The sequence below is a fragment of the Hyperoodon ampullatus genome, assembly GCF_949752795.1.
Source record: "Hyperoodon ampullatus genome assembly, chromosome: 3".
Taxonomy (NCBI): domain Eukaryota; kingdom Metazoa; phylum Chordata; class Mammalia; order Artiodactyla; family Ziphiidae; genus Hyperoodon; species Hyperoodon ampullatus.
In genome coordinates this window covers 50889892-50902160 of record NC_136916.1, presented here as the reverse complement: position 1 = coordinate 50902160, position 12269 = coordinate 50889892, and the positions used below count along the sequence as shown (strand labels likewise).

The 12269-nt window shown below is 35.3% G+C and overlaps 1 protein-coding gene across 1 annotated transcript in view; it reads left to right on the top strand.

The window, feature by feature from the left end:
• Positions 1–12269, top strand: part of ICE2 (interactor of little elongation complex ELL subunit 2) — a gene marked incomplete at its 5' end in the record, with an annotated part of 64166 nt that overhangs the window by 16548 nt on the left and 35349 nt on the right. The window contains 4 exons of the mRNA XM_079701002.1: positions 6737–6874; positions 8007–8123; positions 8297–8456; positions 9417–9598. Of these exons, the coding sequence (XP_079557128.1) occupies positions 6737–6874; positions 8007–8123; positions 8297–8456; positions 9417–9598 (597 nt within the window). The remainder of the gene's footprint in view (positions 1–6736; positions 6875–8006; positions 8124–8296; positions 8457–9416; positions 9599–12269) is intronic.

Here is a 12269-nt window from a genome sequence, read left to right as displayed (position 1 = left end):
GTTTACCAGTTCAACTGTTGATGGGCAGTTGTGTTATTTCCAGTTTGGGGCAATTTTGAATAAAGCTATTAGGAACATTCTTGTACAAGATTTTTGGGGGACATATATTTGCATTTTCTTGGGTGTATACCTAGGTATAGTATTCATAGATCATCTGGCAAGTGTACAAAGTTAAATTTTATTAGAAACTGCCAAGCTGTTTTCCATAGTGGATATACCATTTTATACTCTCACCAACAGTGAATGTGTAAGAGTTCCAGTTGTTCTACGCTTTAGCTAACACTTAACATTGTTAATCTTTTTTAATTTTAGCCAACCTGTGGTGAGTAGTAGTGCCTCATTATGGCTTTAGCTTGCATATCCCCAAAGAGCAGTGATGTTTGAACATCTTTTTTGTGTTTTTATTGGCTTTTGTGAAATGTCTGTTAACATCTTTTGCTAATTTTATTGGGTTTTATTTTTATTGATTTTTGAAAGTTCTTTATATATTCTGAATACAAGCCTGTTTTATATATATATATATATATATATATATACACACACATATGTATGTGTGTGTGTGTGTGTGTATATATATATAGTTTTCTCCCAGTTTGTGACACGCTTTTTAATTTTTTTAATAGTCTTTCAAAAAACAATTTTAATTTTAATGAAGTCTAATTTTTGCAAGTGTTTTATGGTTGGTGCTTGTATGTGTTCTAGCATAGAAATATTTGCCAGCCCCAAGTGGTTCTTATCCGAGGTCACCTTTACTCCTTTACCCTTGTGCCCACTCCCCACGCAGGGGACTTCAGCAGTGTCTGGAGATATTTTTGATTGTCACAACTGGCAGAGAATGACTCGTATCTAGTGACTAAAGGCCAGGGATGCTGTTAAACATCCTACAATGTATATAACATCCCCCACAGCAAAGAATTATGGAGCCTCAAATGTCAGTAGTGCTTGTGTTGAGAAACCCTGATCTAGAGGTTTTATAGTTTTAACTTTTATGTGAATGTGTGTATGTTAATTTCAAGTTTTTTTTGTGCAAGATGTGAGGTTTGGGTCAAAGTTTATTTTCCTTTCATCTGGATATCTCGTTGTTCAAGCATAGTGATTCTCTACTGAGAGTGATTTTGCCTCCTACCAGACGTATGGTAATGTCTAGAAATATTTTGGGTTCTCTTAACTGAGGAAGGAGTGCTTCTGGCATCTAGTGGGTAGAGCCAAGAATGTTGTTAAATATCCTGCAATGTAAAAGTTGGCCCCCCCAACACAAAGAATTATCTGGTCTAAAACGTCAATAGTGCCAATGTTGAGAAATTGTTTCGCGCTATTGGTTGAAAAAGCTATTTTTTCCCCTCATTAAATTGCCTTTTCACCAATGATGTGTGGGTCAATTTCATGACTCTAGTCTGTTTCATTAATCTATATCTCTGTCTTTATGCCAATACCACCATGTCTTGTAGTGGAAGACTACAAGAAACCATCTGGTGGAAATCCTACAACTTTGTTCTTTTTTTAAATTGTTTTAGTTTTTATTGGTTCTTTGCATTTCCATGAAAACTTTGGAATCAGCTTGTCAATTTCTGGAAAAAAACTAAGTGGGACTTTAATTGGGATTGCTTTGAATCTATAGAACTTATATTAAAGTTCTATAGATTCTATAGAACTATAGAAATAATTTTTAATTATGGAAACAAATACCTCTTAAAATGATGTTTAGCTAGAGTGCCTTTTAAAATAAGATCTGACCATCTCTTGCCTATTAATTAAAAAGTTGAGTCATTTACATTCATTGTGATAATTTATGTATATAAACCTGTTTATGATTTCTACTTGTCTTTTTCTAAACTTCTTTCTTTGACTTCTTTTGAGGAGATTGACTTTTTCCCCCTTCTTTTTTCCCTCTCTATTGATGAGGAATTTATACATTTTTGTTGTTGTTGTTGTTCTTAGTGGTTATTCTTGAATTTTCACAATGAATTTTTTCCTTATTGAATTACCTTGTCACCATTGACCTATGGGTAAATTTCTCAACTCTATTTAGTTCTGTTAACCTGTACATGTACAGAGACCATAGAGCATTTTGACTTTTATCAGTCCCTCCTCACTGATATTATTGTTTTAATGTTGTCTCTTTTTTAAACCTACCTACATTATTATTTTATATGAACAATGTTTGTCTTCATTTATCTACAAATTTGGACCTTTTTTTGCCTTTCCATCTCCTCTTTTCAAATCTACATTCTGAAATCCTCTTCATTTTTCCTGAAATGTTATATGTTCTAGATGTTCCTTTGGTGAAGGTCTCTTGGTGGTGAACAATCTTCTTTTTTGTTTACCTGGAAATATTTTTATTTTGTTCTCATTCTAATAAGATAGTTTTGCTCCATACATAGTTCTAAGTTGACAGTTTGTTTTATTTCTCAGAGTTTGATGATATAATTCTGCTTTTTCTGGCTCACGTATTATTATTGAAAAGTGTATTGTTTGTTTAATTGTCATTTTTTTTAGGGAATCTGCCTTTTCTTTCTGACTGCTCTTAATTTTTGGTGCATTACAGTTTCATTACAATGTACTTTATTAGAATAAAATTCTACTTGTTTCATTGTATGTCTTGTATCTGTAGATTCAAATCCATCATCAGTTCTTGAAAATTCTCAGCCATTTTCAATTATTGCTTCTTTTTTGTTTTCCCAACTCTCTTTCTGGAATTCCCAAACTTCCTAGGTTTCAGTCTGTCTTCCATTTCTCTTTTTTTGGTGTGGTAAAGTATATATAACATAAAATTTACCATTTTAACCATTTTTAAGGATAGTTCAATGGCATTAAATACTTGCGCACTGTTGTAAGTGGATTTTCATCATCCATTCCCAAACTTTTCCATTGTCCCAAACTGAAACTCTGTATTCATTAAATAATAACTCATCATTCCCTCTTCCCCCCAGTCCCTGACAACCACCATTCTATTTTTTATTTCTATGAATTTAACTTCACTAGGTACTTTATGTAAGTGGAGTCATTTCAATATTTGTCCTTTTGTGATTGGCTTATTTTACTTAGCATAATGTCTTCAAGATTCACCCATGTTATAGCATGTGTCAATATCTTTCCCTTTTTTAAAAATAATTTTTAATTATGGTAAAATACACATAACATAAAATTTACTCTCTTAACCATTTTTATTATTTTTTTAATAGATTTTATTTATTTATTTGTGGCTGCATTGGGTCTTTATTGCTGCACACGGGCTTTCTCTAGTTGCGGCTGGCAGGGGCTACTCTTTGTTGTGGTGTGCGGGCTTCTCATTGTGATGGCTTCTCTTTTTGCAGACCACGGGTTCTAGGCACGTGGGCTTCAGTAGTTGTGGCACGTGGGCTTCAGTAGTTGTGCCTTGCAGGCTTTAGAGCACAGGCTCAGTAGTTGTGGTGCACGGGCTTAGTTGTTCCGTGGCATGTGGAATCTTCCTGGACCAGGGATCAAACCTGTGTCCCCTGCATTGGCAGGTGGATTCTTAACCACTGCACCACCAGGGAAGCCCCTTAACCATTTTGAAATGTGCAGTTCTATAGTATTAAGTACATTCATATTGTAGTATAGCCAATCTCCAGAACTCTTCATCTTGTAAAACTGAGACTCTATACCTGTTTCTGAACTGTTTCTATTCACAACACTTCTGACACCAAATATGTGGGATTTTTTTCCCCCATGCCAACCAGTTCTCCAACTCTCCAGACAGTAGGCCTAGGGTTTCCATGACCCATCCCTACCTTGAGTTCACTAATTAGGTAGAACGGCTTACAGAACTCAGGAAAGCACTTTACTTGCTATTTCCAGTTTATTATAAAGAATACAACTCGGGAACAGCCAAATGGAAGAGAGAGATGCATAGGGCACGGACGGGGGGAAGAGGCACAGAGCTTCCATGCCCTTTCCAGGTGCACCGCCCTCCCAGCACCTCCATGTGTTCACCAACCCAGAAGCTCTCCGAATCCCATTGTTAAGGGGAGTTTTATGGAGATTTCATTTAGTGAGCATGCTTGATTAAATCACTGGCTGCTGGTGATTAGCTATCTATGGGCCTTTTGTCATCTAATTAGCATAAAAAAGACATTCTTATCACTTAGGGGATTCCAAGAATTTTAGGGGCTGTGTGTCAGTAACCAGAGACAAACACAAAATATTTATTATTGTGCCACTCACCATACTACTTTCTGTCTCTGAATTTGTCTACTGTAAGTACCCCCATATAAGTGGAATCATATAGTATTTGTCTTTTTGTGACTGGCTTATTTTACTTAGCATAATGTCTTCAAGATTCATACATGTTCTAGCATGTGGCATAATTTCCTTCCTTTTTAAGGCTGAATATTCCATTGTATGTATATGGACATTTGTGTATCCATTCATCCATTGATGGACATTTGATTTGCTTCCACCTTTTGGCTGTTGTGAATAATGCTACTGTGAACATGGTTGTACAGAAATCTGTTCAAATCTCTGCTTTTCAAGCCTTAAATGTAGGACTCTCCTGTTCAGCTCCCTACCTGATCTTAGAACTGGTTGAGGCATTTGCCCTCAAGCCACTTCACCTTTCATGGGTTTTCTTACTGCTCACTGCTCCTGTTTCTCCTCATTCTAGATGTTTGGCGTTTATTTATTTATGGTCCTTGGAGATTCTCCTCTCTTTTTTTTTTTGCGGTATGCGGGCCTCCTTCGCGGAATGTGGGATCTTCCCGGACCGGGGCATGTCCCCTGCATCGGCAGGCGGACTCTCAACCACCGCGCCACCAAGGAAGCCCTCTCCTCTCTTTTACCAAGCCCAGCAATGCATGAAAATTGTTAATTGTAATTTATCCAGCATCTAGTGTTGTTTGGATAGGAGTGCTCTTCAAGGTACCTACTTTACCATATTGCCAGAAGCAGTATCTGTTTAAGTTTAAGCTTCAAACATGTATGAAAACCTATTGTATTTTCTCTTTCTGGAACATAGTTATTTTCATCTTTCTTTGTAGATGATGCATGTGTTTTTGGTGTTTTTAACTTTCAAGATACTTTGAGTGTTAAATAACATCCGGGAGTGGGTGATAATGGGAAACAGCTTGAATCTCTTAACCTCCTTTGTTCACTCTTAGCAGTTTTTCAAACATAAGTAAATTACTAATTAAAAATTTTTAATTAAATATATTAAATAATGATCCTTTAGTTATTACTTAATATCTACCAGTTGTGAAATACCTTTAATGCTATGTAGTGTATCTGAGTATAGGTATAAAACTGTCTTAGATTTTCCCTTGAATTTTTCTCTTGCCATAATTACTGAGTTAAGTGAAACTCACTTAAAAAGCACTGTAACATCTAGCATAGTTTCACCAAGAAAGATGTGCTGATAAATATCTAACCAGAGTAGTCTATATGTCACATAGTTCTTATATATTGCTTTCCTTTGCATGTTCAGATTTTTGTAATGGCTTCTACAGGATAGGAATATTAGGGGTGAAAGTTGACTAATATTATAAATGAGGAGCAAAGATATTATGCAGATCCGAGTTTGCAGTTTACTAGCGTTTTTAAGAGCAAACAGAACTTCTTCATATTAACCTATATCTGCCTTAATTGAAAGTAATATCCTGATTAAGTATCAAGGTCATTATTGAAAAGCGTAGAATTGAGGGGGGAAATGTGAAAGATAATAGAGAGTGAGGATTAAAGAAAGAGAGAAGAGGATATGAAACTATAGATAAGAAGATGTACTGGAGTAATGTTATTGATTTGTAACTTGGCACACTTTATAAATATCTGAAGGGAAAGAGAGTGTAAGGTAGAAAAATATGCTTATTGCTAAAAGCTTTTGTGATACAAACTATATTCTAAAAGGCTCAGATTAAGGTTCATTGAGAGAAGAAGAGAAAACACATACATTTGGCCCTCCATATCCGCGGGTTCTACATCAGTGGATATGGAGGGCTGATGGTACTATACCATTTCATATAAGGGATTTGAGCATCCTTGGATTTTGGTATCCATGGGGGATTCCAGAGATGCGAGGGACAACTGTATCTTAGAAGATAATGTAGTATGTATGGTTTTATAACTCCCCTACCCCCTCCAAAACTGCTGTGCTTCTTTGAGTTATTTACATGTTATCACATGCTTGGGTGAAACTGAATTTTTCTTCCTCATTACATTTCCTGGTAAGTCATTAATATTTTGAGAACATTTTGGAGAGAAGAAAATACTTAATACTCCATCATTTGAAGTAGTTATAAAATTCCTTATTTATTTTTTAGATTGAAGGTTAGAATGACCTGTAAGATAACTACTTCATTAATTAATTGTGCTTGGGGATCTTTTTAGGGTATTAAACTTACTTATTTCTAATCATTCATGTAACTGCTTTTATTCCCATAAAGTGTGTTAAAATTTTCACATGGCTTTATTTCTTTGACAGTTTCTTAAATAGCAGAGAAAATATCATGTGTCTTCTCTAACTTTAAATTTTAATACAATTGCTAATTTTAGTATTATTAAACATCAATGTTTTAAGAAATTAGGTTAAAAAGAATTGTTATGAAAACTAAGAGTTTAAATCAAGTAAGGAATATACAGTATGCCTGGATTGTTAGAAGTTCGGTTAATGAGATGAGGCTCATATTTGAAATGAATAATTATTTAGTCACATGTAACTAAGTTATTTTTGTTGTATTATTAGAGAAGTACAAAAAATGAATTTCTCTTAATTTTTATTTTTTAGCAAATTTTAAAAGCTTGTATTGAACAAGTGAAAAGGTATCCAGAATTCTATACTCTCCATGAAGTCACCAGCTTAATGGGATTCTTCCCATTCAGAATAGAGATGGGATTAAAGTTAGAAAAAACTCTTCTCGCATTGGTAAGGTTTACCATAAGAAAATAAAAATAAACTTATTTTTGTCTGAAACATCATCTGTATTTCACACAGAAGCATAATTTAGATATATTTCAATATTTATGTTTAAGTTTTGAGCAGTCACGAGATATAATTTTTAAAATATGCAATACAAATGTGTCCCCTTTTATTGTATGACTACCATTACTTGATGTTTTAAAAAATATCACTACCGGGACTTCCCTGGTGGTCCAGTGGTTAAGACTCTGCACTCTCAGTGAAGGGGGCCTGGGTTCAATCCCTGGTCAGGGAACCAAATCCCACCTGCCGCAATGAAGATCCCGTGTACCACCAGCTAAGACCCGGTGCAGCCAAATAAATAAATAAATATTTAAAGAAAAAAGAAAAAGTTAAAAAAAAATATCACTACCAACTTTATTTCTTGATTTTCTTTGCTTAGTTTCCATCTCTTTTATGTTTCTGAATACACGCAGAAAGCCCCTTTTCTTTTAAGGGGATTTACTCAAAATCATATTGGAAGTATGTGTGTGTAAAGAAGATATTTTAGAGTTTCTCTTATACCCTGCTATGACTTGTACTTCATAAAATGAGAGGTTAGAATTTAAAATGACAGGCAAAATTTCACGGCACCCTTATCTTGGACCCTTGTTTTAAAAAAAACGTATATGGGGGACTTCCCTGATGGTACAGTGGTTAAGAATCCGCCTTCCAATGCAGGGGACGCAGGTTTGATCCCTGGTCGGGGAACTAAGATCCCACTTACTGCAGGGCATCTAAGCCCACATGCCGCAACTACAGAGCCCACGCACCCCAACTATAGAGCCCACGTGCTCTGTAGCCCGCGCGCCACAACTAGAGAGCCTGCGCACCACAACGAAAGATCCCACGTGACCCAGCTAAGACCCAATGCAGCCAAAAATAAATAAATAAATAAAATCTTAAAAAAAAAAACAACTATATGGTGGTTGTCAGGTAAAAACATTAAGGTCTTGTCTTAAGAAGGCTCTAAATTTGATATTTGCATTTAGTACAATGAAGAATTTTAAGTTATAAGTTTCATATGATGAAAAAATACTTCAGGAAAAAAATACATCAAGATTTCTGCAATAAAACATTCATGTTTTTTCTAATTTAGGGCAGTGTAAAATATGTGAAAACAGTATTTCCCTCAATGCCTGCAAAGTTGCAGCTGTCAAAAGATAACATACCTACCACTGAAACACCAGAACAGACAGCTGCAGCTATGCATTATGTAAGTAGTAAAGTGGTTTTGGATCTTCCTAAGCAATCTTCTGTACCTCATAAAGTACATGTAACCTGGTTGTTCTAAAGTACCCTTCCTGAATTTCTCCCTTCTTTTCATTATTTAATCAAAGAAGTTTCCAATAAGTGTAATCAAGTAACAAGTTTTATGTTGTTTTTCAGGACATTAGTAAAGACCCAAATGCAGAGAAGCTTGTGGCAAGATATCACCCTCAGATAGCTCTAACTAGTCAAGCATTATTTACCTTATTAAATAATCATGGACCAAGCTACAAGGAACAGTGGGAAATTCCAGTGTGTATTCAAGTAATACCCGTCACAGGTTTGTGATTTGCCATGTCAAGTAACACTCTCAAAAGAGGAGCTGAAACAGTTCTATTTCAATTGTCTAATTATAGGTGGTCATTTGTCAAATACAAAAAGCTAAGTTTTGATTTAAGGAGGATGTAAATTTGACAATTACATTCAGTAGAAGAACTTTTTAATATATAGTGCTAAGTATGCAGTTGACACTCATAAATGAGTTATTAGATTTACAGGACCTGTATGCATGCTGGGTGTGAGAAGTAGAGAAAAAATTATAGTTTAGGGTGGCCAAAGATACATGAAATGGTGAGGTTCTTCTGTCTTTCACTGAAATAAAAGGAATGTAATACTTTATTAGACAGCCTCAAATGGGTTAGTTTCCAGGGTTTATTTACTTACCTATTATTGGAATTCAGATTTAAATAAGTCTATACTTATAAATATAAGATAGTGTCTCTCTTAACGGTAAAATTAATATTTACACAAATTCTGTACAAAATATTATTCCCCTTCTATTTTTGTTCATATTTAATAATTTTCTCATATCTTTTAGAATTAATATTCTTGTATGTAATAACATAATTGGAGTAAATGAAGGACTATGTCTAAAAACAAAACTACAAATCAGAGTTAAATGTAATATATTCTCCGTGGTAAACATTTTATCACTTTTTGAAAGTATAACCCAAGAGGAACTGAGTAATAATGACAGTAAAAGTATAACAATAAAAAACAGAAAATATTTTTTTAAATTGTTAGAAAAAGAACATATTTTTCTTGCCAGTAAGAGTCTATTGCCCTTAGATCTCTAAGGGACTTTAAAAATCTTTTCATTCAAGGCACACGTATGGGACATGTGCTTCCAGTTTCCTATCCTGTGTCTCTTTGTTTAGTAATTCTTCTGTTATACATCCTGTTTTCTTTTTTAAATATGACTACTAGTAACTGATCACTCCCATTCTTTTTCTGTTTTAAGGTTCAAAACCAGTTAAAGTAATCTATATTAATTCACCACTTCCCCAAAAGAAAATGACAATGAGAGAGAGAAATCAAATCTTCCATGAAGTTCCCTTAAAATTCATGATGTCCAAAAACACAACTGTTCCAGTCTCTGCAGTATTTATGGACAAACCAGAAGATTATGTATCTGAAATGGATGTATGTAATGCTTTCTTTTGTTTCCTTAAGAGAATGTACTTGTTTGTCCTTTTGAAGAATAACATTTTATTGCAAGTCTCTAAATCTGGTAGTTAAAAATACAGACTTGAGATTGAAACTTAAAATTGAACCCCACGTGGATTTAGACTTTAGACAACTAATTTAACCTCCTTCAGCCTCAGTTTTCTTCTTTTATAAAAGAAAGATTATAATACCTACTTCATAAAGTTGCTGTCAGGATTAAGTTTGATATTTATACGTAAGATGCTGAGCACAGTCTTTAGTACGTATGTACTAAAAATTCAGTTAGTAATGGTGATCATAGTGGTGATGGTTTTATTTAATTAGTCTCATTCATATTCAAGAGTTTTTAAGTATGAAAAGGAACAGATGAGTTTGACTGGGGCAGAAAGAATTTGCCGGATTGTTAATCCTTTTTAGTGTATGCTTATTATCTGCGTGACCGTAGGCAAACTACATATTCTCTCTGTGTCTAGTTTGCTCTGTCTTTAAGATGGGTATCATGATAACCTAACTCAGAATTATTGGGGATTAAATGAGTTAATACACCTAAAGCATTTAGAACAATGCTTGGTACTCCAGAAATACTAGCTTTTATTATTTTGTGTATTTTGAAATATTTTCCCATGATTATTAGAGCAAGACATTCTGTTTATTCAAAACTTTATTCATCCATTCCACAAATATTTATTTTTTCTTTTTATTTATTTTTTTTTGCGGTACGCGGGCCTCTCACTGTTGTGGCCTCTCCTGTTGCGGAGCACAGGCTCGGACACGCAGGCTCAGCGGCCATGGCTCACGGGCCCAGCCGCTCCGCGGCATGTGGGATCTTCGCGGACCGTGGCACAAACCCGTGTCCCCTGCATCGGCAGGCGGACTCTCAACTACTGCACCACCAGGGAAGCCCCACAAATATTTATTGAGCAGATACTGTTCCATGCACTCAGGATACAGCAGTAAATAAAAATGAAGTCTCTTTTCTTTCAGAACTTACATTAGTGTCAGAGGGCACAGATAATTAAAACAGTATCAAAAAAGCACATATTGATAAATGCTATGCAGAAAAATGGAGTAGGTTAAGGGGAAAGAGATAGGAATGGGATTCATGATCAGGAAGGCTTTTCCAAGGACAGGAAATTTGAACAGGGACTTGAATAAAGTGAGAGATCAAACAAAATTAGAAAATAAAATAGAAAAATTTTTTCTTATTTACATATAAGAGCTCATACTATTTTAAGAATATTGTCCTTTTGTCTTTCATATTTGTTTATGTATTTTTGGTTTGCCATTTGCCTTTCAGTATTTTTATGATGTGTATGTCATAAAGCACTTCCAACTTAAGTTTTTTGGAAGTATTTTTGGTTTTTTGTTTTGTTTTACATTTTTAAAATCTACCTAAAATTTATATTGGTGTGAGGTAAATGTCAGTAAGTAACAAGTGCTATGAAGAAACATGAAGTAGGTTAAGAGGGATGAAAAGTGATGGAGTAACTTCTTTCAGTAATGGCAGACCAAGTAATTTGGGCCTTCCATTACCGATGACAACTAAAAGAAGCTGGACATATTATATAAGTTTATTTCTTAGAATCAGCAAAGACCTAACAAGATAGGGGGGACTTACAGGACTGAGATACTAAAGAAGACCAGAATCCAGGTTGGTAAGCCTGTCACTTAGGGTAGTTTTTGCCCTGAATGGTATTTGCCAGTTCTGAAGAGGCAACAGAAAACGTGCTTTTGGCAGCATCACAGGACTAGGGGGACAGAAGTCAGAGTTCATTTTTCCACCATGAGCTTGGACCCTGCAAGGCTATACCCCAGGAGTAAGAGTGAACAAGAAATACATCAGCTTTCTTGTAGATTGTATCCTGGGTTTTCAGACCTTGAACTTGGATTCAGATGCTTTTGGATTGCTAATGTCTCTAGATACCTAGCAAAAGCAAGTGAAAATAATTCTTAGAGGAACAGAATGTCATTTTGAGCCTCAAATTATTTCTACAAATAAGTTTTTAAATATAGCATCTGGAAAACATTTAAAGATAACTAGACACTGGAGGAGTAAATAAAAATGAAGTTTCTTTTCATGTACTGGATACTCTGAGCAACAACCATGACAAACTGACCAAAGAAATAAACTCACAGAAATGGATCCTAGAATTATTAGTCACAAACTGTGAGCCAACTGTTTAATTATACAGCATGCAAGAAAATTAAAGCCATGCTTTAATTGGAAGGAATATGCCTTGCAACGCAGGGGATGCGGGTTAGATCCGTAGTCGGGGAACTAAGATCCCACATGCCGTGGGACAGCTAAGCCCGGGTGCCACAACTACTGAGCTCGTGCGCCTCAACCAGAGAGCCCGCGTGCTGCAAACTAGAGCTCACATGCTCTGGAGCCTGTGCATCACAACTACAGAGCCCACACGCCCTGGATCCTGCATGCTACAGCTAGCGAGAGAAAACCCGCATGCCACAACTAGAGAGAAGCCCACACGCCGCAACTAGAGAGAAGCCTGTGTCCTGCAATGAAGACCCAATGCAGCCAAATGAATAAATAAATATTTATTTATTTATTTATTTTAAACAAAAGTACAGTTAAGAATTCTGTAAAGGGGGTTATTAGCACATTAGATAAAACTGATAAGAGAGTTAA